The following is a 21830-nucleotide window of genomic DNA, read 5'->3' on the forward strand; positions in this document are numbered from 1 at the left end:
TGCTTTTAAACGCTTGTGGTTATGGTGCTTGAATCTGAAGACACATTTCTAATATGGAGAGGACAATTAATAAAATAATTATTGTGAAATAGTTAGACATTAAATTTAACATTAAAACGTAAGTATTCACATTTTAAATATTATTTTATTATATTATCTTTTATATGCACATAATTTTTATTTTATTTTATCAACGATTTTTAACGAGAAGGGACTCGACCCCCGACCCCTCTCGATATTGTATTGTGAAGTATTCAAACACATTTTTAGAAAGCGCGCTCCTTTGACCCGCTTGCCATCTGAAAGGAATTCTTGTGTGCCCGAACCGTCTGTAGAAACTGATGTTAATAATATTTAAATTCTGTATCAAAGGGGTTGGATATCTGCAGAAATAATACAAATAAATGAATAATATTATTGCCGCAACAATTTATTTATTTATGGTTTTGTCATGTTATTGTTTTATTCAGATTACAGTAATGAGGATTGGAGCTCCGAATATCCTTTGGGAGTTTCAAGACAGAGTGTGCCAATGCCTACATTGTATAATACCGAAGGTAACATACTATTTAACATAAATTAGTTTCTATATTTATAATATACTATTGAAATAAGGTTTTCTCATTTTTAAATAAAAATATATACGTATTTGATCAAACTGAGAACTTGAACTTTGAAACAAACTGAGAACTTTGAAAAAGGGAAATCTTTGCTCTCTTCGATGACCAACTTTTAACACATTGACTGCTGACTAGATAATTACTTTTTAATTACCACATTTAAATAGCATGCTAATTATATCGATTGGCCACCCTAACCGTTACGCGCTGTGCGTCTTTAGCGTCCAATGTATTAATCACCAAAATACAAAGTTGTTAAATGTTCCGAATACTTGTCATGTTATTTAACAACCATCAATGAAAACAAATGGTACCCATCGTGAGATTTTTACTGTTGACGTGCGATTTATCTGCAGCATATTATGGATCATGACAATAAGTGGCGAAGAATGCCCGTTGGGGTGGGAGGTAAATAATGGGTAACTGAAAAAAAAGTGCACATTTGGACCCTCAACACTTCATTCTCATTTAGTGCTGTGGTAATTAAAAGGTTAGCAGTGATTGTGTTAACTAAATATTAAACAGTAAATCATTTGACACAACCGGTTGTTCAGTGAGGCAGATATTCTTGAATGGCTTAGGATTCCTGGCTTTCCCTATGACCAAAAGCTTCAGTTCGTGTGTCCCGGTTGCATTGGATCAGGCTAAATAATAGTGAACTACTTTGATAATTTTCTGGTAGATAGTATATAGTAAATTTCCATACATATTGTGTTCTCGATTATGAGGTATAGATATTTCCAGTTATTATGTTAAGTCTTTATCATGGATGACAACTAAACGCTGTTCTTTGTAAAGAATGACAACCGAATCTATTTTCTGCATATCACTTTGTACGCATTCTTTTACCTCTTGTTGATACTATGATTTACGATTTTAAACAAAATTATTTTCTATTAATCTAATGTTATTTTCGATCATTCAATCTGTTAATACTAATATGTTATGTTTTAGGTGCAAGATCAAAAAAACCTAGCTTAATAGAAATGGTGCTTTATAATACGGCGTCGTTATTAGGAGGTGTAGCCGCCGGTTATGACGTTCGAATGTCTAATGTCAGTCCTGTACATCCAAGACTTCAACCATACAGGTAATTTTTAGTATTTGTCTCATATTTCCCTCGTTTCTTGCGATCCCTTCAAGTGTGAATTCGTTATCAAGGTGATCGATTTTTAGTAATACTTTTTGTCCTGCATTTAAATTGTAGACATTTGGTATTAGAACCCAGGAAAAAATTAATGCACTGTGCATTTGAATTGTTTGCTGCAATTAATGTATGTTTAAGCAGATGACATTAAAATAAAAGAATGTCCATTCATTCCCATTAAATGGATGAGAAAAGATACGTCATCATATTGATATTTACATCTTTCCTATAAATCGTATTTATGGATTTCTGGGTTATTCAATAAGGGATATTTCACACAATTGGTAAAGGAGAGCATTAAAATCCATAGGAACCCTGAAAATATTAATAGTTATAATGGGCTACGTTAAAAACGTCATGGCTTCCGGCACTGTCAGCAAAATCCAATATTCGATCCGGTATCTCTGACGCAGCACATTAATCTGAGCAACGTTTGCTCTCAGCTAATCGGATTCCTTTTAACATTCTTAGAGCGGCATTCGCATTCATGGAGCTACACTTCGCTTCATCACAACATATCTCTTGAAAATGGCTTCTGCAACGAGCCCGTAACCTCAAGGAAAAAGGACAAAGTACACACAGTGAAATCCCAGAAATCTATAAGTACGATGTCCAGGCTTACCTCCCAAAAATACTCCAAATTCTTAATTTTTAACTTTTATACTGTACATGGGCCTTTAATGTGTATTTTCAGATAAATTAAATTTGTTATTGATTTTCTATCAGGGTTGAAGCTCAGAACGAATCCCAATATCGTACGGGATCCGAAGGCAGTCCACATTTAGGTGCAGATTATGAATTCCACACGAGCAGTGGGTACGCACACAACACGTATCACGGCCCGGCCAAACACTATCGCCCACTCCTCAACACCATTACGTCTAATCAAGTAAGTGTTAAGTAATATAATATATCCTCAACTTTTCACGTCAAGACTCTGATATCATTCTTTGGGATTGCCCGGAGAAGAGTCTATAATATGAAATTTGGCAAAATATGTTTCTATGATTGTTCTTGAAGGATATGTGATTTGTTTCAATCATCCTGCCCAATGTTTTCTAGGTGTGAGAATCTTTTTCAAGCCTGCTCCATACATTGACTGCATTTTACAGTAGTTGTGACTGCAATAACATGGTTATAAAATATTACAATCATTACATCCAAAAGTTTTTAGGTTTATTAAATACTAGTATAAATGATGGCCGGGTGGCTTAAGCGTCGGTTTATAATGTTGTGGGTCCCAGGTTCAAGTCCTGGGTCTGGCAAATTCACATATTGTTTTTCAATTTGTGTATGAGTCAGAGTATGGACCTAATAGGTTGAGCAAGTGGCTGACATCCATTTCTAGTAGAAACAAAATCTGTTAATACAAACCTTCACTCTGTGGAGGCCCATATGATACTATTCGTATCGGACATGGTCAAAAGAAAGAAAAAGAATGAATAATAAAATTCTTTTTAAGTCTTCTCCACATTTGGATTGTATTTTGCAGTTGCGACCGCAATAAAACAGTTTTTATCTATTTTTACAATAATTACACAAATGCTTTCTACACCCAGTAAATCTTTTTCAAGTATTCTCTGAGATCACAATAACACAGTTGACATAAAATCATTACACACAATAGTTTTCTACACATATTAATTCCTTATATGGGGTTAAAATTCTTTTTCAAACATTCTCCACATTTTGACTGCATTTTCCAGTTGCTACAATCACAGTCTATGGTTCTCATTAAAAAGGTTACTGGTGTCAGGCAAACGTCCATGTAAGAATCATTGTATGGATGCCAGAATTTGCCATAATTGCAGTCTATACTGACCTAAAATGCAGTTTTGTGGGGGCAAGGCTTAGTAAGACTTTAATTTAACGTAATATTGTGTAATCAAAACAAAAAAACATTGATATTTGTGAATGATCTTTATTTTTTCAAATTTCTTTAGGATAACATTTTGCAATGATAATTTCAGATGTCCAATATGCAAGGTGATGATCAAAAACCTTTACGGTTTACGGATTCGCCTCAGCACTACTCCAACATGTCGACGTTGCCGGCGAACATGGCTTCCACGTCGAGTGGATTTGTCGCCCAAACCCTCTCCAACACGAGCGGCCTAGGATCCAATTACACCAACACAAGTTCAAACCTCAGCACAGGTAGCGGACTCGGTACCGCCCACAGCTCTACGCATGCCACTCAGCCCCCTACTCCGAGTCCTAGAAGAAAATCCAGCAGCACCAGCAACGAAGGAGACCTTTACACTAATTACAGAGAAAATTTTAATCCGCAAGAGAGAGTCCCGGGTATTTACATCGCTGGGGACTATCACACTCAATCTCAACCAGAGTATGCGGACGGGAACGGTCCGCAATATGTTGGCCATTTTACATCTCGCGGCGAGGTTTACCGGAATGAACACGGCCCACCTCATTATCCGTCACAGCCCACTTACAATTACGAATCTAGAAACGAATACATTCCTAAACACAGAAACATGGAAGGTTATTCATATCCTATTTATAATGAACCCGGACAAAATGTACAGCACAATTACGATAAGCACGGACCTTACGAGACGTATCACCATGAATATAACCCGGATTATTCGCAACACGGGTATGAGAACCCTGGGGTGTCGCATAACAATCGTACCCCAGTAAGACAACCATACAACACTCACAGAAGAACAAATTCTAACGTTTCAAATGCATCCAGCACGAATGTGTCAATTTCAAATGCGAATCCGGGCTATAGAACGGAGGGCGAAGATACCGGGTATTCCGGAATCGTGTATCGACGCAGTCAAAGCTGTGACAAATATGGACCCGTGCAGAAGACACCGGAGAAAAGAGAAAGAGAATATGAGTTCACTCAGAACAAACAAGGACCTGTTGAATACTCATGGAAGACGAGTGAATACTCGCACACTTCGCATTCTAGAGAGTATTACCCGCGGCAAAACTCGCAAGAGAGCACGGGTCAAGAGAGGCCTGGCACCCTGGGCTTGGAACTCGGTGCGCCCACGAAGCTCAGATCCAGTTTGAAGAAATACAATGCGCAGAAAAAAGGTGGAGGGGGTTCGGGCGGGGGGACCCCAACCAACCCGACTCCCCCCGATAGTCTGACGAGTGAGGATAGTTCGTACGTGTCGGCCAAGGACTCCAGCGGGTCGGGATCCCGGGTTAGGTTCAGTCCCGAGACTCTGGTGGAGCACGCCATTCCGCTGCAGCAGGAGAGGAGACCTTCGAGACACTCGTAGCGACGGCATAATCTCTTCCAATACTACCTTGTTTGATTTTACCCTTTTCCCCATTATACCTGCAAATATATTTATAGATAGTGGTTAAATTGATTAGGGAACGGATGGCTTCGGTGATGTTTCCTTGATGGGAATTTTTAAGGCGAGGCGTAAGATAAGCTTGTGGAAATAAATGTTTATATTGTGCGGACATACCGTTTTGTCACTTCCGAATACGAATCTAGCATCAAAAGGACATATCTCTAAAACACAGTTTTAAGAAAGATCAATCATTGCAAAAAAGACTAAGTCATAAAAATGATATAATCACTAAACTTGTTATTCACATCACAAGAATATAAAGCCAAAAGGGTGTAAGTAATAATTTACAACTTAGCAGAACAATCAATTTGAGATTGGTATTATATTAGTTTTTTTATTAACTTCCCTACAAAGCATTGTCGAAACTTCATCACCGAATAACTCTTGCTAATGTAACCCCATATAGCTCATTTCACCCTTGTGACTGACTTAACAGCCTTGATATGTAATTATTTATATTATATGATACATATTTCGTTCACAAAGTTAACATTATCAAGTGTAAGTAGCAAAAGTTGTTTTTTGATGATAGGTTACATTACTTACTAGTTTACTATTGAATGAAACACGTATTTGTATATAAATGATAATATATTATGTGGTGAGTACAAAGTGATATTGTTATATCATGAATCACCCAAGTAAACATGTTAAATTTTACATTACAATGATGTTTTTATATTAAAACTAGGCAGCTATATTCTCATTACATTTACAATTTTATCATTGAATGGGATAACTGTTTTAAAACTCTGATAGTAGATATGACTGTTTGACGATAGAATTCGAAATGCGGTCATTTGTTTAATAATACAGTACATTTTATGAATTTAAATCTCCATGTTATCATGCTAGAAAAATGGTGACAAACGTTGCCATGTTTATACGTTGTAAATGACTTTCATTAGTAGTTAAATTCATTTAATCAGGCCATGTTCAATCAACGTCTCATAATATTTAATGCATGCTCTCAAATCAAAATATGATTGTAAAGAAAATATTTGTATTAGATTAACCTTTTATTAGTGTAAGTCAATTGCCACATATAAATTATGCCCAAACGCGTGCGTATTGTTAAAGAAATGGCCTTTTATTAAATTCACACCGATCGAGAAACGCGTCGACCTTTGAGAGTCGAAATAATTAACATATCTTTTGATCTGCACCATTCGGTCGCCGAATTCGGTGACAAGTTTTGACACTTGACAAGAAAAAAAAACAAACCACTCAAGGTTCTTTTCTAAACAGGTTTTAGTATGGTACCGATACAACAATTTTTTATATTTTTAAACGAAAAATATACAAAAATGTTTTATGGATATATGTATATTGTCAAAACAGCGTTTCCTGACGCAAAAAAGACATGATAAAACCGGCAATATCACTGCGCATTAGGAATTAATGTAACACATTCATTTTACACTGAATTTTTCAACAATTTCACTTAAGTGTAATGAGACCTATTACGCATTAGTATTATTATTTCAATGAATGTATCACATTCTTTTTTTCAGTCTTAACCTATTTTAATACTAAAAAAATTCAGTCTTACAAGAAATTAATGAAGAATTTTATTCAAATTTTCTTTTTATGAAATAAAACATGGTTTTATTAATATTACCTTGTCGCAGTTTCGTAACTGAAATACTAAAAAAAAATGCAAATAAATAAAATATTTGCAGCTAAAATGCGATAACCAAAATTGAAGTAATCACTTTTAAAAAATTGAAATAAGCCAACAGTATTTTGATAATATTCATAATATAATTAGTTTATCCTTTTTGACTTAGAACAGTGCATAGTATAATTTTTAATATACATGACATGACGTGTACTTGTCAAAATAACCTAAAAGACTGTATTTACTTTGGTTGGTACAATGGTACAATAATTTTTTGGTTCTTTTAAAATATTACTTCAACTTTTCGAACATACTCTCTTTTAACAAGGGAGAATTTAATTTACGAATCCGACCAACTGAGTTATAAATACTGTATTAGTTGGTATACATGTATGTATATACATTCCCTTATTATTTCTTTCCAACTCTTTATGGCACTATTAGAAAGAAATGGAAGAGAATTATGTAGAATCAAAAGCGGTAAACAATTTGCAATAGTCTAATGTTGCAATGTTATCGTAATGGAGTTTGTGACAGGACCGTTTGTAAAATTGCGGAATGTGTTTCGAATGTTACGCTAGTGAATGCGCCGCTTGAAATTTTTATTACGATCAGGACCGGTTTCGCCGATGAAACGATTATCGACTGCCACTCGGTGTGTGCAATCAATCGCCTTTGTGTATTTGTGAATTATAAAAAAATTGTAGTCTAATTAAATTAAAAATTAATCTAAGAATGACGCCCTTATACATTTTATAGCGACCGTATTACTATGAATATATTTGTACTACTAACAATAGGATTTATAAATTATTATTCTGCATATAGATAAATACATACATTATTAAATTTATTATTTCGTTAAGGAACATTACATAATTGAAATGATTAACGAAGTTACGATTAATAACTATTCAGTGACAAAGCGAGACGTAACATTTCCAAAAAACAAAACGTATTAATTTATATACTTGTATATAAAATAAGTTATAATGTTTTATCGGTTGCTGTTTGTTGTCATTTTTTCATATGTTGTGAAAGCGATCAAAGAATTTTTTATTTAAAATGTTATCAGAGGTTTTTTATGTATACCATTATCATTACTGAAAGTTAACACAGGAAAATGAACTGTAAATATTGTGTCAGTTGCAGGCGTCAAACATGAAACGTTGGTAAATTTATTATAGGACCCCATTTTAATAATAGTTTGATACCCCTAACAAATTAATTATGTCTAATACTCCCTTATCAAATGCAGACAGTCAGTTAAATTGTAATTCTTCTAAACCAGTACATTGAATTGCTGAATATGTACATATTATTGAGTGTAGCTTAGCAAAATAGTGTAAATGACAATTTTCAACATTACAGAGGACAAAATAAAATATTTTTATTGGTTTCACCGATATAACGTCCTAACAAAGTAATTTTGACAATAGAATAACTTTTGTTGTTGGCACTTTGGGATACTTAAAATTAAATTTTAAACAATATAAAAGTAACCTATTTTCATCAAAATGCTCTTTTGGCTTTACCGACTTAATGATGAAATTTTAATATCATTCGTGTTAATAAACATAGTAAATAAATGAAATTGTCCTTCTTAATGTTACACCCCTTTTATATTAACAAGAAAGCAACAATTTATAATAAATATTTTAGTATGACATATTATATTAGCAGTGAAAATCACCTAAAGAATATTCCATGATGCAAATTTATTAATGAATAAAGGGGTAAATTGATAATAGTGACATAAATTGAAACCAATAAGAATATAGTTGGTTGTAAGAAATTTTGAGTTAAATTTTCTTATTACTGTATTCAATGTGTCCAGAAGTTTAAATTCATTCCATATGTTGCAAAAATACTTCGGCCCATCTGCACTCAATTTATATTGTGTAAATATATCACAATTATTCACCATTCCCCAGACTAAGATTCTGCAATCTATTTTCAGAACTTTTCTTCACTTATTTACACAAATTCTTTCCACCGGCCAGACTGGAGTTTACATTCCTTGCATCAACGCCGTACTTTTATCTACTTCTTTACAAATTTCTTTGTGTTATTGATGGAAAGAATTATTCTTAATATTATAATATAAAATGGGAATAATCCACCTAGTCCGTGTGTTTAAAAGCTTTTCGTACTTATTGCTTTTAATATACTTAATAAATTTTTATATACACAAAATAAAATACAAAATATCATCAATCAAATCTTATATACTAATTGAAACACAATTTAATATATTTATTGCAATTTTTTTGATAATATATCAATGGGTTAATAGCGCAGATATTATGTCCAATTATTTATTCATTTACTCGACAATCAGATGTGTTAGAGATTTCCTAACAGATTTTTTTGTTTACCAGAAATGTATGCCAACATATCTATTAGGTCCCGTGCTGTGAGTCCAAATGGACATCGAAAAACAATATGTGAAGAGAGAACCCACAACTTCACAAGCAGACATGTTACCACTTGTCCTAATATGTCATTTAAATGAGACAATTTAAAAACCTACCTTATTTGAACTATTTTTATAGCGTAGGAGTATTATGCAAGTGAGAGTTTTGTGTATGTATAACTCAGTTTCAGTAAAAACTCGATATACTCTATTTAACGTACATACACCATCCTATCGAATATTATATTCTTTACCACTACCATGAAAAATAATGAAAAAACCACGTAGAGGCTAAGAACTCAGGTTTAACAAAAATGTTGCTTAGTGACTTCTTGCAGAATGCTGACAATTTATTGTTATTGAATTTGTATTGAATTCTTCCATATCTATTACTGATTGTAAATTATTTTGAACAAATACTAGAAGAGTAGAGTTGAAATTTAAATCAAATATTTTACAACAAAATAAATACAGGATTTCAATACTCTCCTAGTTGTAGATACGTTTCAATACATTTTATATCAAAACCTTAAAAAAAAATACATAATGAATTGAATAGGATAATTTATTCCTTTCTTATTAAAAAAAACTCATTCTGTAAACGTTTGATACTTGACTCCTGCGATTGCGAAACTCTATATGGGTTCAAAGTACCGTAAAAGCGTCTCATGCTTAAAAGCAAGGCAATTGGTTAGTTTTTTGCCGGTCCTCTTGTCAAAATATTTATCGGCAGCTTTATTATCAAGACCTGCCTAGCTTTACGGATGGCTTATTCTTGCAGCCATGCTAATTCATATGCTATTTTTATCACCTGCATTATGCAGAGATCATTTGGCAAAAATGTATCTACAAATTTTAGATGATGATCTGATAGATTCTTATGCAATTATAAAGGACGGGGGGCTTGACATTTGTATGGATGCTATTTGTTTTCATCGACCCCCTATTAATTTGATTTAATTATTATATGCATATTAATTAATACAGAATGAAATTAATGAAGAAGTTTTTGCTTCTACTTATAATTTTTTTCAGTAAACATTGGTTTTCAAACTTTTTCGTTTCACAGTGACCTAAAAAAAATACCAATTAAAGTGGGTTAACAATTCCGAACAATAATGTCGGAAGATAATATATATATATATATATATATGGAAAAAAATTATATAAGGCATATTAAATGGTACTGAGATTTAAAAAGACTCAGATTGCTTTCTGAATTCGAGGGCTTAGTGTCAAACAACACTATCTACAAAAGTGCGACTTTACAGGAGAGCCAAAAAACGTTATTTTAGATTCTTGTAACTTAACAAGGGAAATGTTTATTTAAAACCTAATGTTAATATTTTATAATTTATTGTGTATTGTAACATTTATCTTGCTTATGATGATGTTAAAATTTATAGGGATAGTTTAAAAAAAATATGAAACCAGGGTAACTTATGTAGTTAGCGTTAAACTTTACTGACGATTTAATAAGAAATTAGAAAAGATTGACATAACGTTGTTTGACTATCATGTAGCCGTAAATGTAAAATAACGTTATCTCAAAAAAAAAAAAATGTAGATAACTTTGTCTGACTTTAAGCACTCGAATTGACACGTAATATTCGATTTCGATTCCATACATACTCTCTGCGATAAGGGAAGATCAGTATGCTTCATTAAAGCAGCTACCGAAATATAAGAATCAATCAACGCATTGAATTATAATATTGAGACACACTTTGCAAAAAACTCTACATTATGGGAAGCAAAAGGAAAAATAAACACTTATATTTAAGGATTATTTTTGATCATTGAATGACATTATTTTATAAACCAAAGTAAAGTGATGATTAAAATATTGGACTGAAACAGACGAACGTTTACTTTATCAAGTAAATATTTATGCTTTCCACTGTGGTTCGTAAGTATTGCTGAAAACATAAAAGATAAATCTAATTTATAATGTCAATCTATAATATTTTGCATGCTACGCAAAATTCCTGTGTTAACTTTTAAATGAGTATTCTGATAATATTGTCAAGTAATAATTATTAGCCGATATATCGACGCGAAGTAACATTCCATTGTGCCTCGAGATTATAAATTATTGTTGTTCCGATTTAAGTAAACGCAGTATTGTCTTAATTTATTGTAAATATTGACAAATGCCATAGATATTTTTACAATTATTACTATTCCATCATGAATAGTATTATATAGATTTTAGAATAAGCGTAATGTTTTTTTTTTTTATTATTATTATATGAATTTATGTTCGACACCGACTCTCGTAATATTTATGTATTTTATACAAAACGTATAACAGTGAACTTTGAATGTACGTAATTTTTTCAGCTAGTATTTTTTTTTGCTATCTCTAGAAAAATGACGTATTTAATTTTTACGCATAAATACAATCATACAAACAATCTATTCTTATTCTCTACAATCATTATTTATTACGATATTAAAAAAAAATATTACCGAATAATGCATGTCCCGCATTATCTTATTTTTTGTAATGTTTTCTTGTGATTATTGAAATTTTTCTATTTAAGATTGCATATTAAATGATGTTAATTGGAATTTATATTAAAACCAGATATATGTTTTCCGTCAAATTTAAATGTTATATAAAATTTTCCACATCTATGTCTCCGTTGCTAAGCAAACATGTGTGTTTTTGATTCCATTACAATTTACATATTGAAATCTGTTGTTCACTTTGAGTGTTTGTAATTCAGTCTTGCTTCCACATGTTTTTTTTTTAAACAACTCTTTTATCGACATTTTATCCAACACTGCAATAGATAATGTTGAATCTCTCGATTGTTTTTTTTTCTTCTTCATTTTTATCAATTTATGACCGTTTCTGTCCCTGGTTATTTATGGAGTTGTCCATAACTGACATCACATAATTTTTGGTATTTCACCCCCCCCGCTCATTATCATGAAATCGTTTATCCCCTGTATATCATATTTTTTAACTCCCTAATCCGAAATAATGTTCTCACCGATGCGAAAAAATTAGATAGTATATTATGTTGGTTTTTTGACATTACATTTTACACCCCCCTATTCCCTCCCAATCACATTATGTCAGATCCCCTTTTCGCGTGACATGATAATTTGAACACCTTATGGAACTATACAAATCTGTACTTTAGAGCCAGCGTACCTTAAGACAAATCTTGCAGAAAATCTATTCTATTCATAACAGAAATTTAAAAAATTCCCAACACTGTGATTCCATTCACATTGAGGGGAAACAAGTGTTTGTTTTAGGTCTCAGGTAGAGAAATATTATAGATATTACATGCCTGTGATCCAAATACAATCTTCAAAGCTACTACAATTAATCAGAGTTCTGAATTATTCTTTGTAATATGTTTTGTAAACATAAAACACAATTCGATTGAAAAATAAATGCAAGGTTCAAAATTAGTTTTAGTATGTCATCGTTGTCTGTATGTAAAAAACCAAGTCCAAAAATAACACGGCGTGACAATAATTTCGTCTGCATTCAGTTTAATTTTATTTTTAACGGAATTGCCCGTGCACTACTCTTTATGAAGCATGCTAAAGGGATATTTTGAGCTTAATTTTTAGCAGTATTAACTGCTTAGACACGTTTTGGTGTGTTCCTTTTTTAACGGTGACTTTATACTGTAGAGGGGCACAAAGAAAACGTTACAATCACCTCGACTCGAAATCCTTTCATGTTCATAGTTCATTAATTTTGTTTACCTACTGTAATTTCTCAGTGAAAAGTTATTGTATTTTTGATTAATACCGGTATTGTGTGATATGGTCATTATCAACTCTGGTGAGAATTGCGTTCATAATATTATTTAAGATTTGTCTGTCTCCAAAAATACTATGTGAGTAATGGGATATTTCAAATTAATATTCACTCTAAGAGTCTAAGCTCTCTCAGACGACTATGGTATAAAATAAATTTACAAAGAATTTGTTAATGATTTTTTTTTTATGTATCGAGTGATCAACTGAATATTAAGAATAACATGTCTAGTGAAACAGATGTGTAAAAATTTAAACTATGCCCACATGTGTTACATTTTACCAGAGTTTTAGAGTAAACAAAAAACAATCTACACTTCTAAATCATTTCCTGACTCCGATAATTTTATACCTACTGGTATCGGTAATGGTTTTAGCAATTTTATATGTAAGGGTTTATCCATGAATGATATAAGATGGTTTTTATTCATCATCCTCCTTCCCTTGTCTGAATTATCAAGTTTTCTCACCCCCATTAATTACTAAATACAGTATTTTATTAGAATCAGTTTATATTTTGTGATGTCGCATTATCTACAATCCCCCCCCCCCCCATAGATTCCCTCCCACCTTAAGGCAGGATGTCATACATGGATGACAAAAGGGAGAGAAAATTGCAAAAACTGAATTGAAATATGTGTAAACTATGGGGTAAAAAATTAAATCTAATAGTCAATTTTCAAATTCTGGTTTTTATAAATTGGTAAAAATTAATATTTGCATAAATTTAATATATATGGACATTGACCGAAAAGATGTTGAAATGGAATCCTTCTTTTCAAATAAATTCGTGCCGGTTTGAATTATATAATTTTGAGTACAGCTGCAAGATTGTCTTTATGGCCTCAAACTAGTTTGGTTCGTTTCAAGGTAACCGGTTGGTTTACCTGTGATAATATTCTGTTTTATATTTGAATAATAATTAATTTGAAGGAAAAAAAAACCAATAGAGAACTTTGTAATTTCTAATGAAATGTGAAATAATAAGAGATTTATAAAAAAAACATGGGATGGTGATTAACATTTTTGTTTGTATTTTACACGTACGAGCACTCACACATTGGCAAGTTAAAAATACTTGCAATATTCAAGTTCGCTGCACTGGAAATGTGTTTTTATATTAAAAACAGATAAGATATAGCCAACTAAATAATAATTCATTTTGCTATTGTTTTTTTTTTATCTTTAAATACAGTGGCGTTCGTGCTTGTAACATACAAACATGGAAGATTGAAGCGAATTCAGAAATTTTGGAAAAACTTTTTTTTATTAGAATATGAATAATATAATATATATGGTTATTTCATATTTTTTCAGCATATTACGTAGTATTTTACTATATACAAAAAATATATATATATATATAATTTGATTGTTTTAAAAATAAAATATTATCTACGGAGGTAGCGAATATACATCGAAAGAAAGTGTCACAGAAAATTTTGGAAGCAATATAATTTTTGATGATAGATTGGTTTTTTTGTTGTAAAACCATCATTTGCTTAACTAGTCTTATTAAATTTGGTCAAATTTAATTTTTTTTACTTAGCACCTTTGCGAGAAAAAAAAATATGGCATCGTGTTTCAGTTTAGAGTAGTTTTTGAAAAACTCTTTAAAAAAAAAAAGTATTTACACTGAGAGATTACTTATTTATTTTAGAAAAATGTACGTATTTGGTGAATGTGTTCTTATGGTGATAATTTAGCTGTTTTCATGTACATTCCATTTAATAGCTATAGGAAATCGATTTATCGATATTCAAATCGTTAAAAATTAATTTCGTAACACCAAATATATGCATAATAATAATAATATTTATATATTGTATATCCGATATAGCATATTGTGTACTCTATTAAAAGAAATCAGAATCCGATATACTTTAATCATTTAGCTCTATAAATTCGTCAATACTCTTGTGAAGTTATCAACAAAAATTAGCACAAACTATTTTAGACGTTTATTCTAAAATACGAAATGAAGACTTAATCGAATTGATGTCTTTTCAAAGATATTCCTGTACATACTAAACTCACATGAATTTTTAATAACTAAGAATCATTGTATAAAATAAGATTTTGATCCACAAAATGTTTTGACCAATCAATCGTTACATTTTCTTTTCTTGAAAGCGGCATTATTGGAATTGCTTCTGGATATGATAGATTGCGCAATGTTCAATTTAATTATTTAATAATTTCTAGTCCTCTAAGAAATATACTTTCTTGTAATGATTATTATTGTATTGTATCCATCGGTAGAAATAAATTAATAGTCTACGGTTTCTTTTTTATATATAATCACAATCGACATTCCATTTTTAACAATTTAACATTTGAATCTGAGACATACTATAACGAAAGGTTTAGCTTCACTTGTAAATTTTAAAAGACTATGAACAGAATTCATGCATAAACTAAGTAAATGATACATAGTATGAAATGCCCAAAGATTGTACACTGCAAGTTAATATGTGACAATCCAGGCTTAAAATGCAGCACTCGGTATTTTATGATACTATTTTACTCATCAAATATATCACTAGCAAATTTGGCCCATGTGGTTTGATTATTATTCATCCTATCTAAGTACAATTATTGCTTTGTTCCACATAGTACAAATGTAATGATTTGTCTCATATGATCCACTTGCAATGATATTGGTCCGATACGGTTCAAGTACAATGTATTTGTTCCATATGGTCCAACTTCAGTGATATTTTGTCCCATACGGTCCAAGTGCATGTCATTTGTCCTGTGTTCTATGAATAATATCATGTCCTTATAAATTATGTAAGGTGAATGTTTTAAATATGTCTCATGTTTTCAAAGTGTTCCAGATATTATTCTAATTTATTAATAATAAGGTTGTGTAAAAAGTATATCTTGTGTACTTAAAAAAAATGATATTTATGTTACATATTGTGCTCGGCCTGAATGTAATTTTTGTTACTTACGTTAAGATATTATGCATTTCCATTGCGCAGTCTACAATAAGTATTTTGTGTATTTAGCAAAAACGATCTAAAAGGGAGTGTGCCAAGAAGTATTTTGCGAGACGATGGATGCCTAGTATTGTATATTATGACAAATAACATTATAATAAAATAGTTTAAGCTTTTAAAACATTGTTTCATTTCCTATACGACTAACTTACAGAGAGCTATAATTATATCTATACATATTTTCAAATGTATGGCACCTGAATACAACACATTTAAAAATTACAGAGATCACTTACGGGCCTTACAAAAATTACTATAAGGAACATCCCATACGACATTACTCAGAATGGAATGCGGCGGTGGGTAAGAGTGTCAATCCCGTTTTTGGGTATAGATTTCCCATAAAATTTAATGTTTTATCGTCGCTTTGGTGGTGAATAGAGAGCTATTCCATACACATGAGTGCGGTGGAGAGGGTCCATTCGTGTCCAGTAACCCATTTCAAATTGTCACCACTTTGCAGACTTCCCCCGTCCTCAACTACCGCACTTCTCCCTATAATTACTCTTGATTTAAGACTATGTTGCAGTCGAGATGAATAATTTGTATGTGCAACTGAGCGTAAATTTTTCAAATATAGAATAGGTCTATTTACCACAAAGGCGACGATTTACCAAAATCAACATTAAACAAGTTTTTTCAGTAAATATCACCAATTACAGTGAAAAGGTTTTACTTAAAAAATAAGTGTTTACTTCCAACACTTATTTTTATCCACTTGTAATACATGGCAATCAATGAATGTCTCACATAAAGTGACCCTGTCTCTTTAATGTGAGGAATATTTGGTCATTCTATTCATGTTTCTATTTTACAGCAGAACTCCTGGACCGGAGAACGATTTTTTTTATCCATCAAATATACAGAGTGTTACTTCTTCTACTGAACTCAAAGGAGTTCATCAATATGCAAGTATATGCACATTAGAATCAGCCAAGTCAATAAGAATTAGTGTTTACTTTTACTTGTATATTTCCAAATCATTTAAAAAAAATATCAAGTAAAAGCAATTACTTTTTGAATTCACTTAGTCAAATATTGTCCATAATCATATTATTGGCTTATTTTATGGATTGTAAGAGATAAAAAAAATACCACCTGTACCCCAATTCATCAGGGGTTTGCTGATATTTAATATTATATGATACCCGAGACGGGTTCTAATGTTATTAAATTAATTATAGCTATGACGACTTCTGCGATCTCGTCCAACATTGTCGAACTAAAATTAACAGCTTTTGGCACCCAAAATGTCTTCCAGCTCGTAACTAAAACGTAGGATACTGCCGGGTGTCTGTCTCATTTGTTCCCATATACTTATCGTAACTCTCGATATTACATATCACTATTGACTAAAGACTATATTAAACTGTCGCTCACTGAGTAGCTGTAGCTATAAAGGCAAAATTTACCATTCGGAATGGGTATTTTTTTAATGTGTAGAAATCTAAGCGCGTTTTTTGGACCGTGTATTAATTTATTAATATGGAAGAGGAAAGTAGTCGAGATGTTACTGGCTTTAGCAATCTTAAAAATATTAGTTTTAGAAGTATTATTTACAGGAAATAATGAACGGGCGATGATTCGTCGAGATATTTTTGAAGCGAAGGTGAGTTTGGTTATTATCGAGTATTCGAAACCTGTCAATGAATATTAAATGAAAATCTACAGACTACATCCTGCCGCGTTAAAAATATATGTACAGATAGTATTATAATTATAATATATTCGTAAATGCAAATATTAGTGTATAAAATAAGTGAGTTGGATAGACAGCACAGATGAAATGATAATTTGAAAAAAAATATACCAAAAATTGTATGAAAATAGTGAAATAAAAAAAACTACAAAAACATATTGAATAATAATATAATAAATATAAGAATCGAGGAATTAATAAAAAAGCAAGTCAAACTTTATTAAAGAATAGTAAATGATACATGAAAATTTACATAAAATAATAATAACAGCTAGCAGATAGGGCGGGCCGAGTCGAGCGATACATTATCAACTAAAATACAACATTAACGACTAAAAAGATTCAGGAGGCGTCCCTCGAGGGGAGCCCGGAAAGGCGGCCGACTCGGCCCGGGAGATACATCGATCGGGATAAACATAATGATACAATAATATGCGTCGATACTCGAGTGACAGTTCATAATATACATAATATAATATGTAAGCGAGAGAAGGGTGAACGTAAAATTACATACATATAATAGACATATAGGTATTATAACGGATATAATATAGTAATATAATACGGTATTAAAAAGTTACGATTGTTAATTATTCGCAGCGATTACAAAAATATGCAGGCCGGCGCGTCAGCGCTCCGTCTTAACTATACGTAGAATTTAATATTATTTTGCCCCGGGAGGAATGATGGGTGCCGGGGCGCGTACAAAACTATCACAAGGTACGGCGGGGGGAGGCCCGCCGGTCAGTCGGGCGGCCGCCGCCTACTTTCTCTTTTGCGTTTTGAAACTGACGGACAGCACCTGCCCGTTGAGGGCGTAGCCGTTGAGCGCGCGGATGGAGGCGGCCGCCTCCTCGTAGTCGCGCATGTTCACGAACGCGAAACCCTTGTTCTTCTTGGTCTCCGTGTCGCGGATCACCTTGATGGAGTCGATGGCTCCGTACGGGCCGAACAGCTGCCACAGCGACAGCTCCTCCGCCTCCTCCCCGATGTTGTACACGTACACTGTGGTCTGCTGCGCGGTCGCGGGGACCGCCGCCAGTAGCGCGTTCGCCCCCGCCGCGAAGAGCGAGAGCGACGGGTGGCCGGCGTGGTTGGCCGCCGCCATCGGGTTGAATCTCTGCTGCCCCTTGTTCATGAACGGCAAAGCCTTCCCGGGGGAGGGCAGCAGCGGCGGAGGCGAATCCTGCGGGTAGCCGGCGACCCCGTAGGGCAGACCTCCGGCGCCGGCGGGGGCGGCCGCTCCGTACGCCGCTCCGCCGAAGCCATTCCCGTTGTAGGCCGCGCGGTTGGGTCCCACCGCCGTCAGCACCGTCTGCCGGGGGGCGGGCCTCGTCCTGTTGGCGCCCGGCTTGTTGGCGAACTTGACGCTGACGGGGCCCGTGCTCCCGGCCGGGGTGAAGCCGTTGAGGTGCGCGATCGCTTCCTCCGCTTGAACGCGGCTGTCGTAGCAGACGAAGGCGATCCCTCGCGAGATTCTGCTGTTCGTTATCGTGCCGAAGGGGCGGAACGTGGCGTTGAGGGTTTCCAGAGTCATATCGGCGGGCAGGTTGCTCACGTAGAGATTGGAGTCGGTGTCTCGCCTCGCAGACGCCTTGCTCTCGGGGTTGAGCAGGGCGAAAGACACCTTGAGCGTCTTCCCTTGCATGAGCAGGCCGTCGAAGGACTTGCGCGCCTTCTCGGCGTCCTCGCGGTTCGCGTACTCGACGAAGCCGTAGCCCCTATTGGCGATGAGCTTGCAGCTTTCGATCTTTCCGACCGCGGAGAACACGGAGTACATGATGTCGTGAGTCATCATTTCCGGGATGTAATTCACCATGAGCTTCGTCTGGGAGACGTTGGCGTCTCCGCCGCCGTCCTCGGTCTTCATCATCATGTCGTCCATTGCGGGGAACGATAGATACGTCTGCGGATGCGCAAAATTCGGACGGCGACCGGTTGCGACCGGACCCAGCGCGCTACCCCGATTTTAAATAATTACGGCTGAATGGAGACAGTATTGTACTTATCCTTAAAATTATAAATACAATTGAAACGTACTCAAACTCAAACAATGACCAACGCGATGACGCCGGCTAGTGTTGCTTTTGGTTTTAATGTTGCCAACGCCAACGTTTGTCGTTTACGACTCCGCGGAATCTTATTTCTTTGTTTGATAAGGTTTTTTTAGCATAGATAATAATATTAGGATTACTTAAGTCCATATCGATGATTTCTACCGTAGTACCTAGGTAATTTACCATTAGATGAAAGATCACGTAAAAAATGGAATAATTAAAAAAATGTACCTTTTAATAGCAAAGTTGCATGAAGCTATATTATGTACTTCTTAGTATGGCGTGAGACGACATTCTCACGATATTATGTACCGTGGTTGATGACGAGTTGGTTAATTGCATTTATTTCAAATAATTTCGACTTAACTCGATGAATCACTATGCTATGTATGTATTTACATCTGTATAATTAAGGCCATACCTTAGTGAGACACAGTCTAAAAAGATCGTCGCTAGGCGATGCGCGGATTGCGGGTCGCGGGTGCAAATGAGGCATGTCAAACCAAATATAATTTGTCTTATAACAATAATAATATATTCATTGACATGTTTTCTTTGTAAAGTAAATGGGTAACGTTTTAAGTCATCTTTACACGATTTAAGAATTACTACGGCCGTCGCCATCACGAAGCAAAATGACGTGTTTCCAGCTCTACATTCTCTCTTCGAATGGGAGCGAGTGCAAAATTCACTGATGAATCATCTTAATAAAATCACAGTGACTTGAGGTAAAACTGTCATCATTGTTCAAAGTAGGTGGGTAGGTAGGTACCTATTGTGAAAAACATTCGTCTTGCACAACAGTTTTCTCTTTGAAAACTGTGAGCTCTACAGTTTTCGGTCCATATCCGTGACATACAGGTAGGTACTTGCAATAAAAACTTTATATTCGAAACAGAGAAGAACTACCTACTAATAAATGCAATGTTTTAAAGGTGAATGCAGCATGACTGCATCGTAATGTATTATCATTATTAATCATGTCATAAATTGTATGCCTGTAAATAAAGGTATAATTATTATTACATTACATTGTCACGACAAAACACAAGAGTGCAGATTCTATTGCCAGTGCTCCATTGGCGAGCCAAAAGTCCGAGGACAATAAATCGTCCGATTTGTCTTTCTTTGCTACTGATCAACAGACGAATAAAAAAGTCGAGCTGTCAAAGGTTGCGATTATCGTAATGTCTTCCGATAATCCTATAATTTTGTGTTATTTATATGTAGACTTGCATAAAATATTATAGGTAACAGTGAAAACATCACAAGTTTTACGTTTTCTTTTATAAATTTCATAAATACAAATAAAAAAATAATTGATAAATCTCTCATTTACTAATGTGTAAATTAACAAATTATCAATGAAAATGTTTAAAACAATTACAGATTTTTTTCAGTTCGAATGATCGCGAATGTCAAATAGAATTTGCAAACTGATCGATGGACGAAATCTGGCAACTTGGAGAGAATTGCTGACCACACACCAAAACGAATATTCGCCAATCAAGCTCAAATTGGCTTACGCGACAGAGCACGCTTGCGCGACCGCCTTGCGTCTTGAGTGCGAATTTACAGCGAATATTCGCTGCGATTTTTGGGAACGCTGTCAACAGCGAATTATTCGCGGCGGACAGATTTCGCCAAGGGAATTAGTAAAATCAAGATATTGAGCAGCTGATCGAGTTCAATCGAGTTGGGCCGGAAATATCCAATCCTTTATGATTTCTCTGACAGTGACTACAAAACATAAGAAAGAAAGGTAAGATATGGGATGAGATTGGCAGGGAAATTGTTGAAAATGGTAATAAGGTCGTCATAATAATATTATGAAGGTATTTCTGTTTAACCTAAATATGTAAAGTTTTTTGACAGCATGATTACGCTATTATAAATAATTAACTTTAATCTAAGGTCCCGATATTTAAATAATACCCATTTTATATTCGTCGATAATATCGTGATAATATTTTTTTAGGTTAGGTAGGTATGTAGGTATGGTCAATTAGCGGAGCAGAAAAAACATATGATCGCATCACATGGTTATTTAGCGGGATTTTGCTGGTGTGTAAGGGATGAGCGGATTCAAATAATTAGATATTAAGTATTAGGAATAGTGAAATTGTAATTTACCA

General features: G+C 34.0%; 2 protein-coding genes across 3 annotated transcripts in view; one reads left to right on the top strand and one right to left on the bottom strand.

Annotated features, from left to right (window-relative positions):
• Positions 1-6757, top strand: part of slpr (mitogen-activated protein kinase kinase kinase slipper) — a 174494-nt gene extending 167737 nt beyond the window's left edge. For both annotated transcript variants that reach the window (XM_085948921.1, XM_085948922.1), the window contains exons 8-11: positions 471-557; positions 1575-1710; positions 2494-2656; positions 3738-6757. In XM_085948921.1, coding sequence (XP_085805047.1) covers positions 471-557; positions 1575-1710; positions 2494-2656; positions 3738-5027 — 1676 coding nt within the window. In that variant the 3' untranslated portion in view covers positions 5028-6757. The remainder of the gene's footprint in view (positions 1-470; positions 558-1574; positions 1711-2493; positions 2657-3737) is intronic.
• An 11035-nt stretch (positions 6758-17792) lies between these two features.
• On the bottom strand, positions 17793-19764 carry fne (ELAV like RNA binding protein found in neurons). The gene has a single exon (XM_085948924.1). It carries the CDS (start codon positions 19521-19523, stop codon positions 18402-18404), a length of 1122 nt encoding a protein of 373 aa, XP_085805050.1. The 5' UTR covers positions 19524-19764; the 3' UTR covers positions 17793-18401.
• Between the last annotated feature and the right edge of the window lie 2066 nt (positions 19765-21830).

This window comes from Rhyacophila brunnea, unplaced genomic scaffold (assembly GCF_057557595.1).
Source record: "Rhyacophila brunnea isolate RB1 unplaced genomic scaffold, BYU_Rbru_1.0 scaffold_21, whole genome shotgun sequence".
In the NCBI taxonomy this organism is placed as follows: Eukaryota; Metazoa; Arthropoda; class Insecta; order Trichoptera; family Rhyacophilidae; genus Rhyacophila; species Rhyacophila brunnea.